The sequence below is a fragment of the Mastigoproctus giganteus genome, chromosome 10 (genome assembly GCF_048544385.1).
Source record: "Mastigoproctus giganteus isolate SK-2022 chromosome 10, ASM4854438v1, whole genome shotgun sequence".
Classification (NCBI taxonomy): Eukaryota; Metazoa; Arthropoda; class Arachnida; order Uropygi; family Thelyphonidae; genus Mastigoproctus; species Mastigoproctus giganteus.
In genome coordinates this window covers 221,292,379-221,317,570 of record NC_143584.1, presented here as the reverse complement: position 1 = coordinate 221,317,570, position 25,192 = coordinate 221,292,379, and the positions used below count along the sequence as shown (strand labels likewise).

General features: G+C 37.0%; 1 protein-coding gene across 1 annotated transcript in view; it reads left to right on the top strand.

Moving 5' to 3' along the window:
• The window catches only part of pic (DNA damage-binding protein pic), a 172,862-nt gene that overhangs the window by 140,361 nt on the left and 7,309 nt on the right, over positions 1-25,192 (top strand). The window contains exons 21-24 of the mRNA XM_090383568.1: positions 4,808-4,893; positions 7,359-7,442; positions 22,576-22,678; positions 24,055-24,178. Of these exons, the coding sequence (XP_090239694.1) occupies positions 4,808-4,893; positions 7,359-7,442; positions 22,576-22,678; positions 24,055-24,178 (397 nt within the window). The remainder of the gene's footprint in view (positions 1-4,807; positions 4,894-7,358; positions 7,443-22,575; positions 22,679-24,054; positions 24,179-25,192) is intronic.

The window sequence follows — 25,192 nt, the reverse complement described above, 5'->3', positions numbered from 1 at the left end:
AGTATTCTTTCTAATCTGTTAGTAATGACCCTTGCGAACAACTTGTAGATATGGGATAACAAGCTAATTGGTCTATAATTTCCAATTTCTGATTTATCTCCTTTCTTATGCAGCAAAACTATGGTTGCATTATTCCACTGCTTAGGCATCACACCTTTTCTAATGCACTTTGTGAAGAGCCTTGCCAGTTTTTGTGTTATGTCTCTTCCTCCCAATTTTAACAACTCTACAGTAACTTCATCTTCCCCCGGGGCTTTCCGATTCTTCATTTTCTTCAATGCATGTTCTACCTCATCAGGAAGAATATCGGGTATGTCATATGTGTTGCTACTTTGCAATCCATCTTCCCCACTGCTGGTATCATTCCCTCGCTCCTTGTATAATTCTCTATAGTAGTCTTCTGCTATTTGAATTATGCCTTCTCTGCTGTTTATAAGTACACCATCGCTATTCTTCAGTTTCAGTATCATTTGTCTTTCTGTATTACTGCTCATGGCCGCTGATTTAAATCCTTTGTTTTCCCTTAATGCTTGTTCTACTTTTCTTGTGTTAAATCTTCTTATGTCCTCTCTGAGTCTCTTTCTAATGGCTTTGCATAACTCAGTATACTCAATTTTCTCCCTGTCAGTGTTTTTCTTGCTCTTCATTTGTCGTCTTTGGTTCATCATGACAAGTGTTTCTTGACTAATTTTTTCTTCTTTGGATTTCTGTTTCCCTATAGGTTTCTTGGGCTTTATCACTTTCAGAAAGTTGTAATATTCTTCATCGATATCTTAGTCCTAAGCAGTCTGCAGAAGCTCAAACTTGTTCTTAAGTTCCAGTACATACTGCTTTTTCTCCTTCTGTTATTTCAAAGTCCTTTGTATTATTTACTCGAGTCAGTTTTTTCCTTTCCTTTCCTACATCTATATCAAGTGTACATCTTACCATTCTGTGATGACTTCCAACATTTACCTTATTCAGGACGGTAACATCATTCACAATATATCTTCTGTTAGTGAGGATGAAGTCGATTTCATTAGTTGTTAATCCATTTGGACTCTTCCATCCACTTTCTGTTCACCCTTTTCTTGAAAAAAGTGTTCATTACTGACAGTCCTTGAGATTCTGCAAATTCCACAAGTCTTTCACCTCTTTTATTTCTTTCACCAATTCTAAAATTTCCTATAGTTCCTCTTTCTGTGCTGTTTTGCCTTTTTCCAACCTTAGCATTGAAGTCCCCCATAATAATAGTGTAGTGTGTTTTCTGCTCATCTAGAAGACTCTCAATTTCAGTGTACATTTCTTCAACCTCTTCATCATCGTGGCTCTATGTTGGTGCATAAATCATTATAATCTTTAGCTTGTACCTCTTAGAAATCTTGAATATTAGTCTTGACACCCTTGGTGATGTACTTTTGAATTCCAAAATGTTGTTTTTAAAATCTTTATGGACCAGAAACCCAACTCCACCTTCACTTCTTTCACTGTTTCCATTGGTGTATAAAAAAATAAAGGTAAGCTATTCGATTTAAAATCGACATCGTAAAAAAATATAGGAAAGCTATTAGACTTAAAATTGACATCGCAAAAAATAAAGGGAAGCATCGTATTGGACACGCGAGTAGTGCGTGATAAGTTTTTTTTATCTATCACCATATTTTTTACCTAGGTTGCTGAACATTTTTCGATACAGTAAATCCCCAACTTATGCAACTACGATTTTACTTAAATTTTTTTTTCACTCAAATTTTTTTTTTTTTTTTTTTTTTTTTTTACGATTGTAAAATTTAAAATAAATAAAATAAGCAATCAATAACGACAGTTATGGCACTCACAAATTGCACAAAGTGAGGTACAGAGTAACAAGCAAAAAAATAGGAAAGAAGCGAAGATTCTTACAATTTATTTATGTTTTTTTTTCATACAGTAATACCCCGACTTACGCGAACTTGGAGTTACGCGGTTCTTGATTTTTTCGTTTGGCAACGCTGCCGCCCACTATCTTCAAGGTCGTTTTTCATATGTTATCGATATACGGTGCGACGGCGGAGAATGAGAGCGAAAGATGAACAAAATTCAACTTTGCTGCTTTTATGTTTTTTGTATCAGTGAAGGGGAAACACTTCACCATAATAACGTAAAAACCAACACAATTCCAGCTATCGGTATAATCGCAAATGCAATTAGATCGAGTTTACTACCAGTTTATAACAGATTTCACTAGCAGAAATGCAACTGGATTTTTATTGTTTTATGGTAGTAACCCCTAGAAATGTGAGGTGTTAATAGTGTATCTCTGCCTTTATGGTGTTGTTTATTCAACTGAATAAACAACACCATAAAGGCAGAGATACACTATTAACACCTCACATGCACGCAGCTTTGTTTATGCGTATCAAGCGTGCCTTCTCGTTTTGTAATTGTGCTTTATTCCCTAAAAATGAGTAAAATACTTAATTAAAAGGTGTGAAAAGGAAGCGTCCTGGTGAAGACTGCAGATTTAGAGAGAAAAAGAAAAGCAATTATCAATAAACAGAGGCGGACTGGGTCAAAAATTCTTACCCGGGAAAATTTATAGTGGCCTCATACTATGGTTTATGGCCAAAATCACACTGGCCCACCGGGGTTTCCCCGGTAAGGCTTATGGCCAGTCTGCCTCTGTCGATAGAGAAAAAATATAAAATGAAAGACCATGTGATATTGCACGTGCTACAGGCCTAAATGAAGCAACGGCAAAAAGCACATGACAATTGCAAACTTGACAGGTTGAAAATTGAAAAAGGGCTCAATTGTAAAGGGCTTAAAAATTTTAGAAAACATAGACTCCAACGAAGAATGCGTTATAGCTACAAAGCAAGGAATAAAAAAATTATTAGCTTGCTACGAAGAAATTCTGCTTGAAAAAAAGAACGCACTGTGTCGTCAGACGAATTTGTTAGATTTTATGAAGCCATCGACATCGAAATAACTTTTTTACGTAAGTCATTTGTTTTTTTAATACATATTTTGTATTAATATGTATAAAGAACTGCAATTTTATTAATATTTTTCTTCTAAACTAGTGTTTTTGTTAGTCCTTGGTCCCAATTAAGCAAAATTTATATGTATTTATATGCAAAGTTGTACCCCGACTTACGCGATTTTCGTCGGACCCACCTATCGCGTAACTTCGGGGTATTACTGTATATATATATATATATATATATGACTGAAGATTTCAGTGAAGGGGACACATTTCACCATAATAACACAATACCCATTATAGTAACATAATAACTGTTTATAATTAGATGCACGAACAGAAAAGCCCAATAACCCGGAAGGTGCAAATTGTTTAATGGCAGTGACCTCCAGAAATGTGCTTTAGTAAAATGTGAGTTTGCGTGAGGTGATAATAGTGTTTTTCCCCCCCGTAACCCTGTGAAGTTCTTTTGAGGAAATTTCATTTTGACCGTTATCATGGTGCTGACTAAGAGAATAAGTGACAGCGCTACTAGTAAATCTATCAACAAAAGGAAAGCCATTGATTTGGATCAGAAAATTAAACTAATAAGGATGTATGAAAATGGCCAAACATTAACAAGTATCGCGCAGAATTCAGATTTGTCAATAATTATATAGTAGCAATATGTTATTAGTCTTACCCGAGTCTCAATGAAGTAAGAAGTCCTGGAACATATCTCTTATGTATGTCGGGGACTTTTGTATTTTTGGATTAACCTGGAAATCGATTATCTGGGATTTGTTTTTTTACCATCTTTCCTGGAAAATCATCGAGAATCTGCTGTATTTTGGAAGGAGAAACACAAAAAGTTTTCACACAGTTGTGTCACTGAAGTTTCAGTATTGAGGATCTCTGACAGTACAATGTTTTTCACATTGTATTGTCAGGTCCTTATCTATTATTTAGATAAGGACCTGTTTGTGCATTTTGAAAGGCCACAGGCTTCTGGGCTTAATATGTTTTTAGATGGAATTTGGGCAAATACAAGTCGATGAAAGTTGCTATTGCTTACAATTGATAATATAAAATTTCACAAAGAAACATTCACTGAATAGTAAACATGTTTATCTCAATCTAATGTTTCATGTATGAATCATGAAAGTCAAATATTGAGTATTATTATTGCTTATCAGTTACACTGCTGGCTTTTCTGACAACCTTTTTGACCTGGGAGATTGAATACCATGGTATTGAGGCAGTCTGGATTGGAGAGGGCAGAGACATTTTTGAACTTCTCACTTTGACTGAATTAGGTAGCCTCTGGCAAAGGTTGCTCGAATAAATTATCCAGTTTTTCTTCTGTCAAATTGGAACAAGAGTTCTAAACGTCCATTAATTAAACAGTGAACCTGTTATTTTCAGTGAGTTGCAAAATCTTGTTCACAGATAGCGTTTACACAATTCCGTGGCTTAACAAATTGCTTAATATCAATGAAGTATGATATATAATTTTGTGGCTCTATTGAGGTGAAATCTCTATTCTACTTCAACTGTAATATGCTGCTTTGGTGAATGGCTTGTCTGAGAACTATAATTCTAATTCTTGAGTGGCTTACTGGATTTGCCCATTTTTCCAAACATTGTCAGAAAAAGGGGGGGGGGGAGCCAGATAATGTATTGCTAGATTTGGGAGGCACATAAGAAAAGATCATTTATTAAAACCAAACTTTACACAGTAGCATTACATTTGATCTCTTTGATATATTTCATCACATAACAGAGAAGACATATTCAAGATTTTTTTTTAAAAAATAGACTTTGTTTTTATTGTGTGTTGATCTAAATTTTTCATTTATTGTATTTCATTATATTGTTTTGCAGTGCTGCTACAACAGATGAAGAACGACAACACCTTCAGCAAGTAGGCCAGTTTCACCTTGGTGAAATGGTGAATGTCTTCAGGCATGGTGAGTAGTACAGGAGGGTATGTTTATATTTGCGTTGGCGCCTCCATAGCCAGGTGGGAAGGAGCAGCAGTGCGTAGCACACACTTCTTGATTAGACCGGGGTTCGAGCCCGTCACCACCAAATATGTAGGATGCGGAAAGGTCAGGGAATGACCACCGCATATCCCGGAGCAATATGGCCTTAGTTGCTAATGCTCCTAAAAACCAAATAACAACATAACAACAACAACATATTTGCATGTTAATGTGTTTATCTGTTGATGTGCTTCAAGTATTTATTGGACATTTTTTATTTAACTATTTAGTTCATTACTATATTGTTTTAGGTTTGTTTTAGGTCTTGTTTATAAGCAATATTGGAACAGTGATTTATGTCAATTATGACTGAGTTCTCTGTCATTACTGACATAAATGGGAGCTAACTTACTCCTGCCATTCAGCAGCAGCATATCGTAAGTCCCATAGTATCAGTTCTGAGTTTTTGCTAGAAAGAAAATGTTATTCCAATTGTTGCAGGACAGTGCCATCAGCGGACTTTGAAGTTACCTTTCCCATAATGGGCTTGCTGGGAATCAACTCAATTCAGATTTCCGATATATTTTTCCCCATTCAAATTTAGATTAGTGTATTTATTTGTTCTGACCTTCTTAAGAAGGTCATAATAAATAAATTACAAGAGTTAAATTAAGCAGAACAATTATGCATGAATTTTCATTACATCTCACTAAAGGTTTACAAGTACAACAATATTGGACTATTGGATCAGTACAAGTACAACAAATTGGACTAAAGCATAAACTAACCTAAGAACTAACCTTGCTCTTTCACATATGCGTGTGCACACACAAACACTAAAATTTCCACAAATTTGATGAAATATAGTCCATTCCCTCTAACCAAAGAACATTGCTAGTAAGACGTTTTGAGCCATTGGTGCAGGTAAATTCATTATGTTGTTTTTTATTGTTTATGAAATACTGGCTCATTTTCAGCTTACTTCCTTGTGTTAATGTTTTTCCCAATGGATATTTGTGCTAATTTTTGTTAAATGGTATGAATCAGTGCCTGATTAACTTAATTCCTTAATACTTGTAGTTATATTCAAATTGAGGAAGGACAGTTGCAGAATAGGAATAGATGTACAGAAGTTTGCATTTAGCCAGCAGTTGGTTGATTGTTGGAAGAAGCTTCCATCTGTTGTGGAAGTTGATAGCTTAAATAAATTCAAGGAAGAATTAGACAAACTATTGGAGGTAATGAATAGGTGAAATGGGAAGTATCTTTTTTTTTTTTTTTTTTTTTTTGGCTGATGCTGTATAAGCTTCTTTCTTGCATCATTTGCCACTGCTAATGCTAATTGTGCTAATGACAGCCATCTTGAAGCATTTTTAAAATCACACACGTCCGAAATAATTTTTAGGAAAAAAAAGCATTTGTTATATTTGAAAAGAAAGTAATTATAATTATTTGAAATAATGTTATGGTTTGGACTATTTAGAATATGCAATGAGGCAACTAAGGCTATGAGGTATTATGCCTGCTTTGTGGGATAAAATACTTTAGTTTTCTCAAAAAAAAAAAAAAAAAAAACACTCAACTCACCACCTGAGACCAGCTAACCTGACCATAAGATGAATAAAGACCCATGTGAAAACTTTCCCATGCAAATAGGAATACAAAGCAATGTGTCACAAAGGGATTAATATTATAATAACTGATAATAATCTGATAAAACAATGGAATAGTATAAAGTAATATAATAATAAAAGTAAAAATCATTTTATCATTCACATTTTTTTGCGAACAACTTTTATTTAACAGTGTTTTTTGCAACCATATTTTGAGCATGATTCACACAATTTTTAAAATTTATGATACCTGTTTCTAGGGCAACATTCAATATCTTCCACATATATTTGAATGTCTGTTTTCCCTGATGGTATTTTGAAAACTGTTTTAAATCTATATGCCTCTATTGCTAATTAACAACAACATTTTCAGACTTTTAATTTCTTATATTTATTGCTCATTTTCATGTGCGATCTCATTCAAATTAATAAGTTGACTGGCACTAGCTCATCACCAAACTTGCGAATAAAAATCTAATTAACAAATATAAACAAGCTATGCAAATAATTCTAAGAAATAACAAAAATGTAGTTTGAAATTTTCACAGAATTTTCTATGAAACACTGACAATCTTTGGGTCAGATCTGACACCACCCTCATTCTAATTTTTTAAAAGATAAATGAAATTTTTTTAAATAAAAAACTGTAGGTAATGTAGGTAATGTTCCTTACACTGAAATTGATACAGAAAAATTGTGGAAGTGGGGTTGGGGGGTATAACAAGTAAAAATCTTTGACTGGGATCAGTTCTGACCCCACTAAATATATGGTAAGTTAATAATCAGACATTGCTCTCTGTGGTTTTTGCTGATTTTGTGGTTATTTTATTTTGGCAGGCTCATTAGTGATGCAGCATCCTGGAGAAAGTACCACACCTACACAAGGTTCTGTACTGTTTGGCACAGTTCATGGAGCCATAGGTAAATATTACTCTTCTGTAACTTATACCATTATGTCATCAAGTGCATTTAGATTGGATAAACCCTTAAAAATGATATAATGCTATAGTTTGTAAAGGCATATGTTTCAATTTAGAGAGACGCCAGTTTAATACTCTAGAATTTCAGTGCAGTAGTGGAAATAAAATCAAAATTTGAATGCATTATCTGCATTCAGTTTTGATTATGGAGAGACTTTCTGCTCTCACTGAAGGCTGAGCACTGAGTATTTGGTGCCCAGCCTTCGGTGGAATAAAAATAGCTTTTTTTTTTTTTTTTTCGCAGTGAGGAACTGTTTTTTTGATAAAAATACATTACGTGTCCATGTTATTAAGACAATAGAGATTTTGACTATATGCAACAATCTGTGCAAAAATATGTAAATCAAAGAGGTTACATGATGTGTGACATTGTCAGGGAAGCACTAAAGCCATGTGACCCAACTATACACATCAGTTCATTGGCATTGGGGAATGGACAGTATCCCTTAAAATGGACTTCAAAAGATTGTCAGTATGTGCTTAGCAAATGGTACGGCAAAGAGGATGGTTACACGGATCGAGTGTCTAAAGACTGGTGCCATTCTAGTCTTTAACAATGGAAAAAGTCTGAAGAATATTCATGAATAGATGTAATAATGGCTGAAAATGCAAGGTGGTGGGGAAGTTTCTCAACTTCTGGAATGGATTATAAAATGTAATCACGTGCCACACATAGTTTATCTCTGCGTTTAATGTGGAAAAATTACAAGGCATCAATATGTGCACCATGGAAAATGCCCTACAAAGAATATACTATAGGAGTATAAGAGATTAACTGATGGTGCTGATCTCAAACACCATCTGGAAAATATGTCTGTGTTCGTACCAGGAGTGTGAAAGATGGATGCAAGTCACGTGGAGTGATGAGCCCTGATTTATACTTTTCAGCCCTAATGGAAACATGGAAGAAACCACACAAAGTACTGGAACTATTGTGTTGTATATTGATATTGCGGGCTGCTAAAGGAGATGTAATGGTGTGAGGCCTGTTTTAATGGTTTACCTTTGTGTCCTTATCCCTGAGGATACAGTGAATGCCAGAGCATATCTGAACATCATTACAGGTCAGGTACATCAGGCAGTGTTAACATGAATGGGGAATATTTTCAAGAAGACAGTGCCACCATACTAAATGTGTGCAAGACTTCGAGCATTTGTCATGGATCTCAATCCCATTGAGCCTCTGTGGGTTTCTAACTGGAAAGGTGTGTTCTTTGGTGCAGTACTCAGGCCAACAATGATCCAAAATGCTTTTAGTTGATGGTCCTTATGAGGTTTGCAGATAATGTAGCTTTATAAGACTTATAAAGTGAAACCATTGCATCCCACAAATATCTAACCACTAATTATTAAAGAAGAAAACAGTTAGTACAAAATAAAAAATACATGAGCTTGATGTGCAAAACTTACAAATATAAAAACTTTAAACCCTCCTACCAAAGTAAACACATTATTGCAATATGGAATAAAGCCTCCATATTTACAGCTTAAAAACTACCAACAAAAAAAGAATTATAGCATCAGAATGATGTTGGACATCCATAAAAGCATGAATTCCATTTGTATTTTTAATTGGGCTTCCCTGTTCGTTTTTCTAAAGGATAGAACTCCTTTATAGGGTTCCATTACCATCTCCATGAATCAGTATTGTTCGGTACTTTGTTTTCCTTTAAACTTATTAATCTGGAATTCTGTTGGAATCAGTTTTGCTTGTATTGGAATGTTTCACTTTCTTGGAATACAGTTACATGAGAACAATAAAGTAAGGTGGGAAGAAGATAGGATGCACTGCTTACTCTTGATTAACTTTTGAGCACGAAAGATACAAGCAATATTGGGCACAACTTTTCATATTTCCACCTCTATTGTACAGGTGACCCCCGCTTAATGCTGATAATTCGTTCCGGAAAAACAGAGCGCTAATGAATCCACGCTAAGCGAGTGCCACATTCCCATAAGGTAACATATGTATTTATGAGTTGCGGTCAGTGCCATAGGATATTTCCTAATCAATAATAAACGGTAGTGAAAAGATACACAAATATTGGTCAAAATATTTAAAATTCAAATATAAAATATTTGAATATTAAATATTTTTTGAATATGAATATTTGAATAGTACATATAAAATATTCTGCATTACATACGTATATAATTATGTGGTAACTACTTACGTATCAAAATTAAACTTAAAATTCCAATTAAAATCATGAATTTAATTGATCTGAATTGATTTAATTTAATTGATAAATTTAATCATGAAAAATGTGTCGATTTTGGTTGAACTTTGGCCTTCTTCCAAATAAACTAAACGGGGTATTAATTTTAAATCCCCCGCAGCGTTACCATCCAATAACCGATCCTTCATCGCTTTGAAACCTGGCATGTTTTTTTCTTCTTTCAATATGAAACTTCTTTTAGGCATTCGTTTCCACAAAAGTCCTGCTTCATCTATGTTAAAAACTTGTTGAGAAGTATAACACATAAAACCCCTCTTCAATAATTTTAACAAGTTCTTTTTTGAAAGTTTTGGCTCCTTGATCTGCACTTGCGGCTTCTCCCTGGATTTTAAATCTATTCAACCAGCTCTTACTAGTTTTAAATGGTTCCACTTTTTTTTTTTTTTTTTTTTTTAGGTGAGTTTTCTTCAGATCATTATATTAATCTCTCTCTCTCTCTTTTTTTTTTTTTTCATAATATTTAACTTAATTGAATTCTGCATTGGATATTATCTTCAATAAAATTAGTTAAAAGTCTTTCCATTTCAATCCTAATAGCCGGCCTAGCCCTAGTTGCTTGCAGTGGAACAGCTATCTTTCCTGCTGCTAAAATTAATTCTTTATTTTTTTTATAATTGTTCTTACAATTAAACTTGCAAGTCCTAAATTATGGCACACATCCGCTTGTCTTTGACCAGAATCAGTTTGCTTCAAAATGTCTAATTTAATTTTCAAATTCAGTCTTTTTCTTACATTTGTAGTCTTCGTACTGCGTCCAGACGTTGTTGCTTTTTCATTCTTATCGGCGATTATTAACTCTTCGAAAATGTAACTGCATTGATTGCATTAATTATGATACAATGTTCAAGTAAACTGCCCGTTATGCACGATGTCTAATACTGTACTGAGTGATGACTAGACTTCGGATAAATGCAAAAAACGCAAATGTTACAAGCAATATACTTGATCATTTTTTAAAATGTTGATCTCGGAATACGTAACAAGTCATTGTACTGCAATTAAATTAGTGTGCGAGAAAATTTCACTGAGCGTGGGAAAATTTCTCAAGTTGGCATGGGAAACATTTTAATGCTGTTTTGCTATTCATTTTCAAGCTATCAACTCTATCAAAATGAAACGATTTCGTTAAATATGCCAAAAATGCAATCTGTAAAAGAGCGTTATAGTGCTCTGTGACAGCGTTATAGTCAGATACGGGTTATAATATAAGAACAGCATTATAGCGAATCAGCGTAAAGCAAACCGCATTATAATGGGGGCCTGCTGTATCCTGATGGTTCTTTTTTTTTTCCTTTTTTTTTTATGTGAACCCCAAACACGAGAGGTATTAGAACCTATAGTACTTAGTACCGTGCTTGGGTTGGAGGTTGAGAAAACGAAAGAAGATATTTGTTGACATTGGACTTGAACTTCTGTAGATTGTAATTTTCAGGAAATACGTATGAAGGAAGGTTGTTCCAGAAAACGGCAGTTGAATAAATAAACGAGGAAGATGAAAAGTTGGTCCTGTGAGTTTGAAGTTGGACAGTAAATGGATGTTGGCTGGTGGCGGCACGTGTTTGGACTGTTTTGAAAGAGAGGGCGGAAATTATAGAAGCCAGTTCAGAAGAACAGTGCCCATGGAACTATCTGTAGAAGAGGCATGCAGCAGAAACAGTACGTCTATGAGAAAGCGAGTGGAGAGACTCTGTTAGAGATGAATCATTAATTAACCTAACTGCCCTCTTCTGAATGGAAGAGGGCAGTTAGGAACTGCCCTGCTATGGAATATTGTTCCCACCCCAGATGTGGGAAAAATATTCCATAGCAGGGCGGATTTGCAATTTATACAGAGTGAGCAGCTGTTTGGAGGAAAAGTAACGCCGACAGCGAAAGAGAAAACCAAGTTTTTTAGATGCAGAGGAAGCAATATTTGTAATGTGCTTGTGCCAAGAGAGATTAGAAGTCAGGGTAATCCCCAAAAGAGATATATCATTTTGCCTAGAAATCGGAGTGTCACTAAAGATAAGCATAGGAGCAGAAGAATCCTTTTTGCGAGATATAAGACAAGACTGAGTTTTAGAAGGGTTGAAATCAACTAAGTTGTCTTTGCCCCACTGGAGAATTACCTGAAGATCGGCATTTAAGGAATTGGCAGCAGATTTTCGAGAAGTTGAAGCTGATTGAGCAGGACAAGGTTTCTCAAAATGGAAAGTTGAATGCAATGTGCTATCATCGGCAAAACTATGGATAGGATTTCCAGTCAATGGAAGAAGGTCATTGATATACAAAAGGAATAGAGTGGGGGGAAAGAACTGAACCTTGGGGGACACCGGCATTAGTGGAGAAATTAGAAGACAGAGAGCCATCTACCATCACCCTCAGTGAGCGATCGGAGAGAAAACTGGATAACCAATTACTAAAAACAGTTGGCAAACCATAAGATGGAAGCTTGTTTAGAAGACCTTTATGCCAAACACGATCAAAAGCCTTTGAGATGTCAAGAGCAACTACTTGTGTTTCACCGAACCTTTCCATTGAATTAGTCCATAAATGGGTAACATAAGCCAGAATATCCCCAGTGGATTGACACTGATGGAATCATTACTGGCGATCGTTGATCAGACGGAAGGTTTCTAGGTAGTTTAACAGTTGCCAGTTAATTGATTTCTCCATTACTTTAGAGAGAGTAGAAGTAATTGCAATGGGATGATAATTGGATGGGAGGGATTTGTCACCCTTTTTGGGAACTGGCTGGATATGAGCAAATTTCCAAGCAAAAGGAAAAACACCTTTGGAATAAGAAAGGGAAAAAAGGCGGCAAAGAATAGGAGTAAGTTTAGGAGCACAGGTTTTGAGAACAAGTGGAGAAATACCATCAGGACCTGGAGCTTTCTTAGCATCAAGATTCATCAAAATCCTTCTGATATCCTTTTGACGGAAGACCACAGGAGGCATTGAATGGAGTGTGTTGGGAATGGTGGGAGGTGTTTTACCAAGATCATAAATACATGAGCTGGAAGAAAAATGGGATGCTAGCAGGTCAGCTTTATCCTTGGCTGAAGTGATAACAGAACCATCTGGTTTGGACAGAGGTGGGAGCAGAGATGGGCAAAAGTTGCGGCCAATAGCTTTGGCAAGAAACCAGAATGCTCGGCTACCATTAGGGCAAGAAGCAAGTTTTCTACTATTAACCTGTTCAAACTCTAGTTTGGACTGATTAATAACTGCTTTACAGTTGTTGCGAGCTTTTGTGTAGGCAGAAAATGAAACTGAAGAATTAGAAACAAGCCAATTACGATATGCAACATTCTTCTCTTGAACAGCCTTAGCACATTTATTGGAAAACCAAGATTTAGATAAAGGACAAGATTTTAAAGTGGAGTGTGGGATAAAGGATTCCATTCCTGCAAGAATAATTTCACTGACACGATCTGAGCAAACATTGACATCAGAAGTTTTGAAACAGTAATCCGACCAAGGAAAAGAAGAAAAGAAGTCTCGCAGGTCATCCCATTTTGCATTCTTGTAATGCCAAACAACACGAGGTTGGGAATAGCCATGAGATAAAGGTTCCATTGGAGAAGAGACAATCACCAAGTTGTGATCTGAAGTGCCTAAAGGACCTCTCACTTCGACCATGTACTTAGAAGGGTTGTTTGTGAGAAAAAGATCAAGCGTATTGGCTGTATGATTAGTTGTCCAGTATTCTTGTAGGTAAATGAACAGTCTGTGCTAGGTCATTAGTAATTGCAAAAGCCTCAGCATCTCGACCTGCTGGGTCAGTGTGACTAGAAAACGGAAGCCAGCTGGAGTTGTGAACATTAAAATCACCAAGGAAAATTACCTAACTGTTAGGAAAGTTGGACTGGAGAAAGTCAAGTTGCAAAGAGCTCCAAGTTATTAGTGGAGTTGGGAGAACGGTAGAGACAACAGATGAATTTGACACAATGAGGTAGAGAGATTTTAAGCCAGAGAAGATCAAAGATAGGAGATTCCAAATTTCCAAGTCTCTGACAGGGAATATCAGAACGGACATATGCACAAGTACCACCTTTGAGGCGAAAGGAATCATATAGCGAATAATTTGGTCATCTGAGATGAGCAGTAGTTGAATCAACCGATAACTGAGATTCTGTCAGAAAAAGTACATGGGGTTTGGCAGACTGCAAGTGGAAATGGACATCGTTGAGATTAGAATTAAGACCACGTATATTTGTGAAATGAATTAGGAAGTCCTTGGGAGGTTTAGATCTTTTCGCAGATAAGCTTGCTCTATTAGTTTGACAATTCATGGTGTATTCAATAGTAAGAAAAAGTGGGTGGGACATGCTGTATGAAGTAATGAAATTTTTGGATATGGCGTACACGTGGTAAGAATATACCCAGATCCTTGACATAACGTGGCGTTGGCAATGCTCCCCGCATACACACTACTCGAACTCCCTCCAGTCACTATCTGGCAGAGTAGAGGTAGCAAGATTACACACTAACTGCTCCGGAAGCCTCCTAGAGAGAGTTACCAATAGGTTCGGTCCGGTGTACTAACTAGCGGCCGGCCTGCGAACACCGTTTTAGAGCTGTACCCTCGAAATGTAAGGAATATTGGATCTCGCCACGACGTTCATCATAACCTCAAAAGTCATCAATCATACTGCATGATGGAAGAGATAGGAAGTGTTGACCGGAACTTAGCTCTAGAGACTAAACATGGGTTCCACCACTTCAAGCCTCCAATAAGCAAAGTGGTGGTATTTCACCGGTTGATGAGAGTCATCTACCACCTAGTATTGCCTGGTAACATAGAGGGACGGCATTCCTTTATGTGGTGTGGGCGCCACACCTCGACCCCTGCTTACGTTGGTTCACACCTGAGTGGTCACCCACCATGTACTTGTGCATGGAGGTTATACCCAGGATTACTAACAGTCCCACCATCGTGAAGGTGCAAGCAGAGGATTTGGCTGTCACAGACCGTCCGGACTTCGCCGAAATTGGGTCCACTTGACTTGAGTGTCACCTGAATATCAGTTCCATCAGCGTTTTAGACTCCCAGGTAGCAAGTACATCTTGTCTGGCATATCTGAGAGAATGTCTGTGACAACCTCAAGGACCACTTTATCTTTTAAGTGTATCTTCACTTAAAAGATAAAGCTAACTATGAACAACTTATTTTTCCACTAATTCTTGCACTGATGGTGTTGGTAAATATACTGCCATACCTATAACATTCCACTTCTTACTTTCTTTTGTCTTCTGGCAGAAAGAAAGTAGAAGAATCCTTAGTAGTCTTGATGACAAGAATCTCTAGGTCCTCTTTCAACTTGCTTCTTTTCACTCTCTTTTTCTACTAGAGTTTTTCTCCTGCATGGAAACTGCTCATATCCAACCAATTCTTAAATACAGTGACAAATCCCTCCCTTCCAATTATCTTAAAATTTCACTCATCTCTTTCCAAAGTATTGGAGAAATCCATCAACTGTAAACTTACACTGTCTTGAAATAATCAGTCTGATTACAATTGCTAGTATGCATCATTCCAGTGTTGATCCACTGGTGATCTTGTGGTTTTTGTTACTCATCTTTGGACAGATAAATTTTATGGAATAGTTCAAAAATATTCAAGCATTTTCTCTTGATTTCTATGTCTCCAGCGTCCATCTTATGGTCTGCATTCTATTTTCTATTTAGATTGCCAGTTTTCTCTCTAGCTGCTTACCATGTGAATGGTAAAAATGGTTTTTATATCTTCCAGTGTCTCAGCTGATCCTAAACTTTTTCTTTTCATCCTGTGTATTAATGACCTTCTTTTGTTGTTTGAAAATTCTGTCAATAGATTTGCTGATTGATTTTTTTTTTATGCTCTGCACAAAGAGCTACAACTTGAATATCCACCATCAGTTCCTTAAATGCTGATCTCAAGGTAATTCTCAAGTGTTGAGAAGAAAAACTTAGTTAACTTCAATCACTCTAAAACTCAGTCTTGTCTTATTTCTTGCAAAAGAAGTCTGTTGTTCTCGTGTTCATCTTCAACAACACCCAAAAAAAAAAAAAAAAAAAACAGATACTGTTTTGCCACAACTCCTCATATAATGTGGCTCCCACATCTGATTTGGTGCTAAAACTTTTCTTAAATTCCTAGATTATCCCAAAGAAGGTAGTCAGTTTAATTAATGATTCCTCATTTACAAAACTTGCTCCATTTTCTATCATCCATTCATTCAATTTATGTTACATGCTTTTTCTGTAGATATTTCAGTTGGAACTCTTCTGAATTAGCCTCCATAATTCCACCTCTTTCTTCTAAAGCAGTCCAAACACATGCGCTTTATGTAGTTTAATGCAATTCAATTAATGCAATGTAATGTAATTTAATGCAATGCAATTCAATTTCAGAAGTATCCCGTTATACCTTATTTATTAGAGTACTGAAGTTTCTACTACCTTTTGTTTCTGGGATTGCTATTGAGAAAAAAAAAAAAAAAAAAGCAAACCTATGTAATGTATGAACACACCATTGCACAGGTGATAGCTTAAGAGTAAGAGTAGAGGGCATTTTGATCACAATTCTGACCACATTTGTCAAAACCAGTGGCATTTATGACTACTGATCCATTCTTTAGATTGTCTTTTCAGATACCAAAGAGCAGAGGAACATTGGAAAATTTTGATTTTTTTTTTTTTTTTTTGATGTGTCTCATTCCTACATAATTTTTGTTTGGTTCCAGCTATTTAACGTACACATAGACATGTCCTATAAGATTATAAGATTGGTTTTTGGATTGGATATATGTAGTCAAAAATTTGTCTAATGATAAGAACGAAACATGTTTCCTAAAAATATTTATCGTCAGCTAATAGCAGTGTTCTCCTAGTGAATTTAGAAAATCCACCTAGTGAATTTAACTGACCGCCCTACTAAAATTTAAGCGATTCTCGCAGTACCGTATGATACACTCACTGATCTCGATCAATATTAATTTGAATATACTACACAATAGAGGTCAATGCGACAGGAGCATATAATGTTAATTATGCAATTAATTTTTTCTCTGGGTCGCTTAACATTTATAAATAACAGAAAATTTTATAATATTGTGAAGTATTACACTTCCCCACCTGGCTACCTCATAATGCCACCCGGCTGGCAAAATTTTCTTGGGAGAACACTGTAGTAGTACACATAATTTCTTATCTGATTAGTACAGGCAGTTTGATTTGTTATAGAAGTGGTTGGGGCCCCGGGTGCCAAGCGAATGTGATCGAGCGTTTTCTCTGTGCTTAAAAAGTGATTATATAAAAGCGATTTAAAGTTATATTAAGTTACTGCCCTTAAGAAATTTATTTTTTATATCAGCTACTGTCACAAAAAGTACTTGTACAGAGCAAGAAAGAAAAGCTACCTTTCTTTATTTTTCATACTTCTTTTACTAACACTTAATACTCTACGCTTGGTCACACCGGGCACTGCTCCTGCCTCCTCGTGGCGGGGCCGGAAGTCTTGGCAGAAAAGCTCATCTGCCAAGGACTAAAAGGAGCAAACATGGATCAACATGCCTTTCCGCCTCTCGAGCCGACAAGCTCTCGGCCAGAGTTAGACCCTGACCATAATACGTCGCAACCCAAGAGGTTGAAAACCACTTCCTCAGCGACAAATTGTCCTGCATTTCTTATAATGCACTCTCTTGCAGATCAGCCTCTCAGTAAGCTCTCTCCGTTCCTTATCCAGAAACAACTGGAAAGTTTGGCAGGATCTCCTAAGACAGTCAGGAGATTACAATCAGGCGACCTGCTATTGGAAACAGCGAACAGTAGACATTCAGAGAAACTGCTAAAACTTACAAGTTTTGCTGGAATTCCAGTAAAGGTTTCTCCCCATGCCACCCTAAATACATCTAAGGGTGTTATATCCAGCTGGGATCTATTGAATGTCACGGAGGAGGAGTTAACACAAGAGCTTCAAGATCAAAATGTCACTGCTGTGAAAAGAATTATGGTGAAAAGAGAAAATATACTCACACCTACAAGGAATATTATTCTAACTTTTAACACGCCAAATCTACCACCATCGATAAAAGCAGGCTACCTACTCTGCCGCATTAGACCATATATTCCTAACCCATTGAGATGTTTTAAGTGCCAGAAGTATGGCCACTCTCAAACGGCATGCAGAGGAAACCAGGTTTGTCCTAATTGTGGGTCCGCTGACCACACCCAAACTGACTGCTTGGCAAAAGAAATGACTTGTCCCAACTGTAAGGGAAACCATCCTGCCTACTCAAGGACGTGCGATAGATGGAAAACTGAAAAGCAAATCGTTAAATATAAGATTGAAAATAAAGTGAGCTTTCAGGAAGCACGGAAATTAATTGCTCCCAGTATGAATAAACGTACGTACGCCAATATTACGCAAAAATATCAATCAGTAGCCACTCAAACTGATGTTACAGTCCCTTCTACCACCTCAATCTCTGACTGGGCTCGGACTGTTCTCTCTCAGCAACAGTCCAATGTCCCGAAACAGTTGAACCAGGCAAGTAATACTGCACTTACAGTACCAGCTACAACTTCTTCTCCTCCCCCAGTAATTTCTTCTATACCGAATAATCGCAACTCAAATTTAAAAAAGAATATCCAAGAAACGTCTATGGATACTATTGACTCATCCAGACAGGAAGAACCGATCTTAGAAATATATGCGGAAGAAGAAATGGACACCGGTCGACCATTATTCCCAAAAAAAGATAAACCAAGGCCTGAACGTCACAAGACAGTCACATTAAAAAAACAGTCAGAAGCAGCTTCTTCTACTAAACATCAGTAATGCCTTACATTCTACAATGGAATTGTAGAGGATTTCGTAGCAACCTTAACGATATTCAAGTCTTAATTAACCGCTACTCTCCAGTTGGTTTCTGTCTACAGGAAACCTATCTAACTCCGCAAATTTCCACCAACATAAAGAACTATGTAATCTATCGGCACGATCGTAATAATTCAAATACTGCCCGTGCGGGTGTGGCCATCTTAGTCAGCTCAAATATCCCGACCAAGCAAATTTTTTTGCAAACTACAATTGAAGTTGTCGCCGTACGTTTGATAACCCAGATTGCTTTAACACTGGTATCAGTCTATCTCCCACCAAGTCATACCTTCTCTTACCAAGACCTTGAAAACCTGCTAATGCAACTAGAACCCCCTGTCTGTCTCTTGGGTGATTTCAATGGCCACAACCCCTTATGGGGATCGACAAAATTAGATATCCATGGCCGCTTAATTGAAACCTTTCTGGATAAGGAAAACCTTACTGTTCTTAATACTGGTGCACCTACTCACATACAACTACCAACTGGACAAACCTCTGCAATCGATCTATCAATATGTTCCCCGATTCTGTATCCAATTATAGAATGGTCTGTTATAGACGATCCCATGGGCAGCGACCATTTTCCGATTATTTGCGACCTGCTCACTGCACAACCACCATTAATCATACCCTGCAGGAAATGGAAGTTCTCTCAAGCCAACTGGGTCAAATTTCAATCAGTTGTCACCCTGGATAAACAATATATACAAACACAGTCGATAGATGAAGCCACAGAGTATATCACTTCACATATAATATCTGCAGCTAAATGTTCGATTCCATTGTCGAATCCCCAATCCCGACGGCACCTTAACTATTGGTGGAATCAAGAATGCACAATAGCTAAGAAGTTAAAAAATAAAGCGTGGAATTTATTTCGTAGATCCCCAACCACAGCTAATCTTATCAATTACAAGAAACTAAGAGCAAAAGCACGTCGCACTCAAAGAGAAGCAAAGAAAAATTCTTGGATTCGGTTTGCATCCACCATAAACAGAAACACTAACTCCAGGTTAATATGGAAGAAAATCAGGCAGATTTCTGGAAAATTTCCAACCACCCCTTCACCAATTCTTTCATGGAATGGGCAAGAACTATCTGCTCCTCAAGACATTGCAAATGCCTTGGCTAAAACTTTTGCCGAAGTTTCTGCGGCATCAAATTATTCTCCGGATTTCCAGAAAATAAAGACCCAGACTGAACAACGAGCCATCAACTTTCGAACTTCAGTTTTCTTTCCATATAATCAGCCTCTGCAATATCATGAACTTATACATGTCATTAAAACAACACGCAACAGTGCCGCTGGACCAGATGGAATCTCTTACATTATGTTACAACACCTTGGTGAGAGAAATTTACAAATACTGCTGGTCTATTATAACCGGATATTTATGGAAAACATTTATCCCAGCTCTTGGCATCATGCCACAGTTCTTGCCTTTTTGAAACCCGGTAAAGATCCTACCAGTCCTAACAGTTATAGACCTATTTCTCTATCCAGTTGCCTCGGTAAATTACTTGAAAAAATGATCCATAATCGCCTTGTTTGGATCATCGAAACGCAACAACTAATTAGCAATAATCAGCATGGCTTTCGAAAGAACAGGTCCTCCTTAGATCTCATGATCAAAGCTGAGTTTGCAATTCGTAATGCCTTTGTGAAAAATGAACATCTTGTTATGGTTTCCATAGACATAGAAAAGGCATTTGATACTACCTGGCGTCGTGGCATTCTCAGTGACCTCCATGCTCTAGGTCTACGAGGCAACCTTCCTATATTCATCAGGAACTTTCTCAGGACTCGTTCGTTCCAAGTTCAATACCGCAACTCGCTTTCTATGACATTTTTACAGGAAGAAGGAGTGCCACAAGGGTCCATACTTAGTGCAACCCTGTTTGCCCTAAGAATCGATTCCATCACATCTCTCTATTTCTTGCCATTCTCTGAATATGAGATCCATTGAACGGCAGCTGCAGATATGTTTAAATAAAGTCCAAAGGTGGGCAGAGTTAAATGGCTATCATCTATCACAGCAGAAAACTGTTGCAATCCACTTTTGTAATCAACGGAAAATGCATACAGATCCCGAACTTCAGATGCAAAACTTTACTGTTCCAGTGACTAACAGCATCAAATTCTTGGGCTTAATCCTTGACAGGAAACTGAATTTCCTTGAGCACATTAAATCTGTGCGTATATCCTGCCTCAAAAAGCTGAACATACTAAGAGCTTTATCTGCCTTGTCTTGGGGAGCAGATCGTACATCTTTGTTGCTCTTATATAGAGCATTGATCAGATCCCGATTGGATTATGGTGCTCCTCTTTATGATTCCGCCCGTAAGAGTACATTGAAATGGCTGGATCCTATACAGCATAGCGCATTGCGGATTGCACTTGGTGCTTTCAGGACATCTCCTACTCATAGCTTGTACATTGAAGCTGATGAGCCCCCCCTTCACCTCCGCAGAAAAACGCTGCTTCTAAAGTATGCAGCCCGAATACAAAATTGTGGTCATCATCCTGTTCAGCCATACCTCTTTAATCCACCACTTCAAAACCTCTATAGAAATAAACCCAGTAAAATAAGACCAGCAGGCTTACGCCTCATTGAGTTAATGCAGAGTTGGAATGTTCAGATTTTCAACAGGCAACATTTAATGAATTACTCCCAACCGCCATGGATTCCGCCTCCTCAGTTATATTTCGATACTTATCTTGACAAATGGGGAAAGAATCGTCTACCAACACTCAATATGAAGCAACTCCATGCAAGCCATATTCAGAAATACGTTGATTTTTTGCCCATATATACTGATGGCTCCAAATCACATTCAGCCGTTGGAGCAGCGGCAGTATTTCCCTCTACTATCATCTCAGCTGCCCTTCCACCTGAGTACAGCAGCTTCTCCGCAGAACTTCATGCAATAAAATTAGCTTTAGAAAACCTGAATCTCAACCCATCTGTAAAATATGTTGTATACACAGACTCTCTCAGCTCAATAACTGCAATGCAAAACTCCTCCTACAAGGCTCATCCTGTGTTAAATCAAATCGGAAGACTCCTATTACAAATTGAAGAACGTCATCAATCAGTGACCTTTTGCTGGATCCCAGCACATTCGGGGATAAAGGGTAACGAACTTGCTGATGAAAATGCTAAAAATCCGTCAACCTTTGATTTAACCTCCAGTCCGGTTCCAGCCTCTGACTACTGTCACATCATACGAACAGCAGGTTTCGCGAAGTGGAAAGAGCTATGGCACACACAAAAGAATAATAAACTCTATCAGTTGAAACAGGATCCAAAGCATTGGCGCTCTAGCACCAAAACAGTGCGAAGAGAAGAAGTGGTTCTTGCACGGGCACGTATTGGACACACATATCTGACCCACCTCCATCTGCTCAGAGGCGAAGATCCTCCTCAATGTCCATACTGTTCAGAAAATTTAACAGTAAAACATATTCTGATAGACTGCCCTCAATATCAACAGGACAGAACATCCGTCCTCTGTTCCCTGAGAAATCTACGAGAACCAATGACATTGCAACATATTATTGGAGATGATGCAAACATCAACGAGTTTTTCTCTTATCTGAAAATAATTGGACTTTATGATAAATTCTAAAGTATCTCTGTAAACGCAACCAAGCTGTTATGCCTAAATTATGTTTTTAGCTATGCTTAAATTTTGTGTTTAGCATTTTCATGTGAATAGGCGCATTATAGCCACAGCAGCTTATGCGCCATTAAACCCCCATAACACACACACACACACACACAGAAGTGGTTGGCTAGTAGGCTAGCCAATGCTTGAGAACCTCAGAAGATGTTTACATATTACTACTTGTATTTTGTTTTGGTTTTAATGGTTTTTGGATCTTATGTTTTTTTTTTTGTAAATTATAAATTAATCAATTAATTTAAAATAAATTAATAAATACCCCTCTATGATAAAATCTCTGAAGTGATTGCAATTTTTTTCAGGTCTGGTCACTCAACTTCCTGCTGACTTTTACAATTTTTTGCTTGAAGTGCAAATGAAGCTAACAAAGGTTATCAAATCTGTTGGTAAAGTTGATCATACTGCATATCCTTTTTCATGAGTCAGCTTATTGTTTTTAATTTTGCTTACCTATTAAACTCATTTTACATCACAAAACTAAAAACAGTTGTATACCCCAGAGAAGACAAAATAAATAGGAATATGCGTTATTAGAGCTGGCTGTTGTCAGCAGCATGTAAGAAAATTGTAGGTTCAGGACTGTACATTTCTGTAAAAAATGTATGGCCCATTGTGAACTTTGGTGTGAAAGAGTTGGCTGCCTGAAATTCATTATGTATATGTATACAATCATAACAAATATGTAAAATTCTTCTGGCTTTGGCTGTTTCAAGAATTAATGGAAATTTGTTTATTTATTTTTTAATACTATGAAGGTTTGTTCATATAAAACATATTTAAGGCTTTTTAAAAAAAATTATTTATGTAGAAATTAAAAATGCACTTTTAACATGTACCCATACATCCCATTGCTTCACTAGTCTATATATGCCTACAAAAACTATTTTGGCTGTTGGTGGAACCATTCTTCAATAGCTGTTTTGAATTCAGTGTCTGAATTGAAATAATGTCCTTGTAAAGCTTTTTTCAGGGACCAAAAATGTGAAGGTCACATGGTAACAAATGCAAGCTGTACAAAGGCTGTTTCAATGTCTTCCAGTTCTCCTTTCAAGGAAGTCCTGAATTACATTAACAATGCATTATCATGAAGCAGGACTGTCAGTTGTTCCAGTTGCTTACATTTGATGCTCAGATGTAGAAAGTTTCAGGTTAATGTTGGCAACAGAGGTTCTATAAATTCTAACAAATAGCTGTTGTGGTTGAAAAAAATGTGGAAGTTGTAAAAATCTGGGAATTGACTTTTTTTTCCTCTTGGAGACCAAGGATGTGCCCACTGCATACTGAAAACTTAGATTTCACAATGATAGCACCATAATTCATCTATCACAGTTATACTCAAAAATTCATAATCCTTTTAATGGTAGTGTAAAAAAAAAAAAAAAAAAGTAAAGTGCAGCCATTATCAACCCACTGCAGGATGGAAGCCTCCTCAACAATTTATGCTGAGGGAAATGGACCATAATCTGCCACGCTGGTCCAGTGCAGGTTGGCAGATTGACCGTATTCAGCAGTCAGGGGCTTGAACCCAGGTCTACTCAAAGAGCATGTGTTACTGCACTGCCGCTCCTGACCATTTAATTACAGTTATTAATATTTATATTATTTACACAGTTGACCATCTTTTCTTCTTTTCTCCAAGTTTATATTACCACATAATGCAGTTTTTTATAGTAAACATTTTATTCAATTTTCTTAATATATCTGACTGATTTTAAGCAATTTTTATCAAATTCTTGCAGTTAAATATGTTAACATTTAGAATTATCCTTAACGAATCTTACATGGCGAGCATTTTCAACTGAAAGGAGAAGTGAGCCATATACAGGTTTTATTGATGGTGATCTAATTGAAAGTTATTTAGACTTGAACCGAGAAAAAATGCAGGAAGCAGCACAAGGCATTCAAGTGAGTATTATATATTATCATTTATTGTACTTGAATTATCCAACACTTTCATTTGTCATACTGCAGTTATTTGTATTGTTAGCATTAGCATTAGTAAAGGCACATGATGCAAGAAAGCAAGCTTATATAGCATCAGCCAAAAAAAAAAAAAAAAAAACCCTTCTCATTTCACCCATGCATTTGCTCCAAATGTTTGTCTAGTTCTGCCTTCAATCTATTTAAACTATCAATTTCTACAACACATGGAAGTTTGTTCCAGCAATCAACCACCCACTGACTAAAGGCAAACTTCCGCACCTCTATCCTACAATTGTCTTTCCTCAATTTGAATTTATGCCCTCCAGGCGATTATTCTGAGCAAGAGGAAGAATTCGATCAGCATTGAGCATGTTCAAACCATTCAAGACTTTATACACTTCAATCAGATTGCCTCACAGGTGCCTAGTCTCCAGACATTGTAATTTGCAAAACTTAAACATTTCTTTGTAAGAGCAACCCTTTGTTCCATTCACTAATCTTGTTGCCCTTTTCTGTACTCGTTCCAGCAGCTCTACATCGTTCTTAAAATGAGGCCTCCAGACCTGTATACAGTACTCAAGGTGTGGCCTGGCCATTGCCTTATACAAGGGGATAATGAACTCCTTATCCCTGCTAGAAAAATTCCTGTATATCATTGACAAGGCACCATGAGCTACTCTTGCAGACCATCTGTACTGCTCAGAAAACTTCATATCTGCCTGCACAATTATGCCCAGGACCTTTTCTTTCTCTACCATCGTCAGTGTAGTACCACACAGTTGATACATTACTCTGGGGTTACTGCTTCCCATATGCAGTATTTTACATTTTCATCCAAGAGACGAATATCACCTAAAACCCGAGTTCTGTCTGGTTCATTCACACCCGAATCGTGAAGTATCAGTTGACAGTACTTCTCAGGAATGTCCAAGTTTATTGTTGTTGGATTAGGCAATGCCTGTCTTTTCTGTGATTGAGAAAATTTGTCGCCCAGTA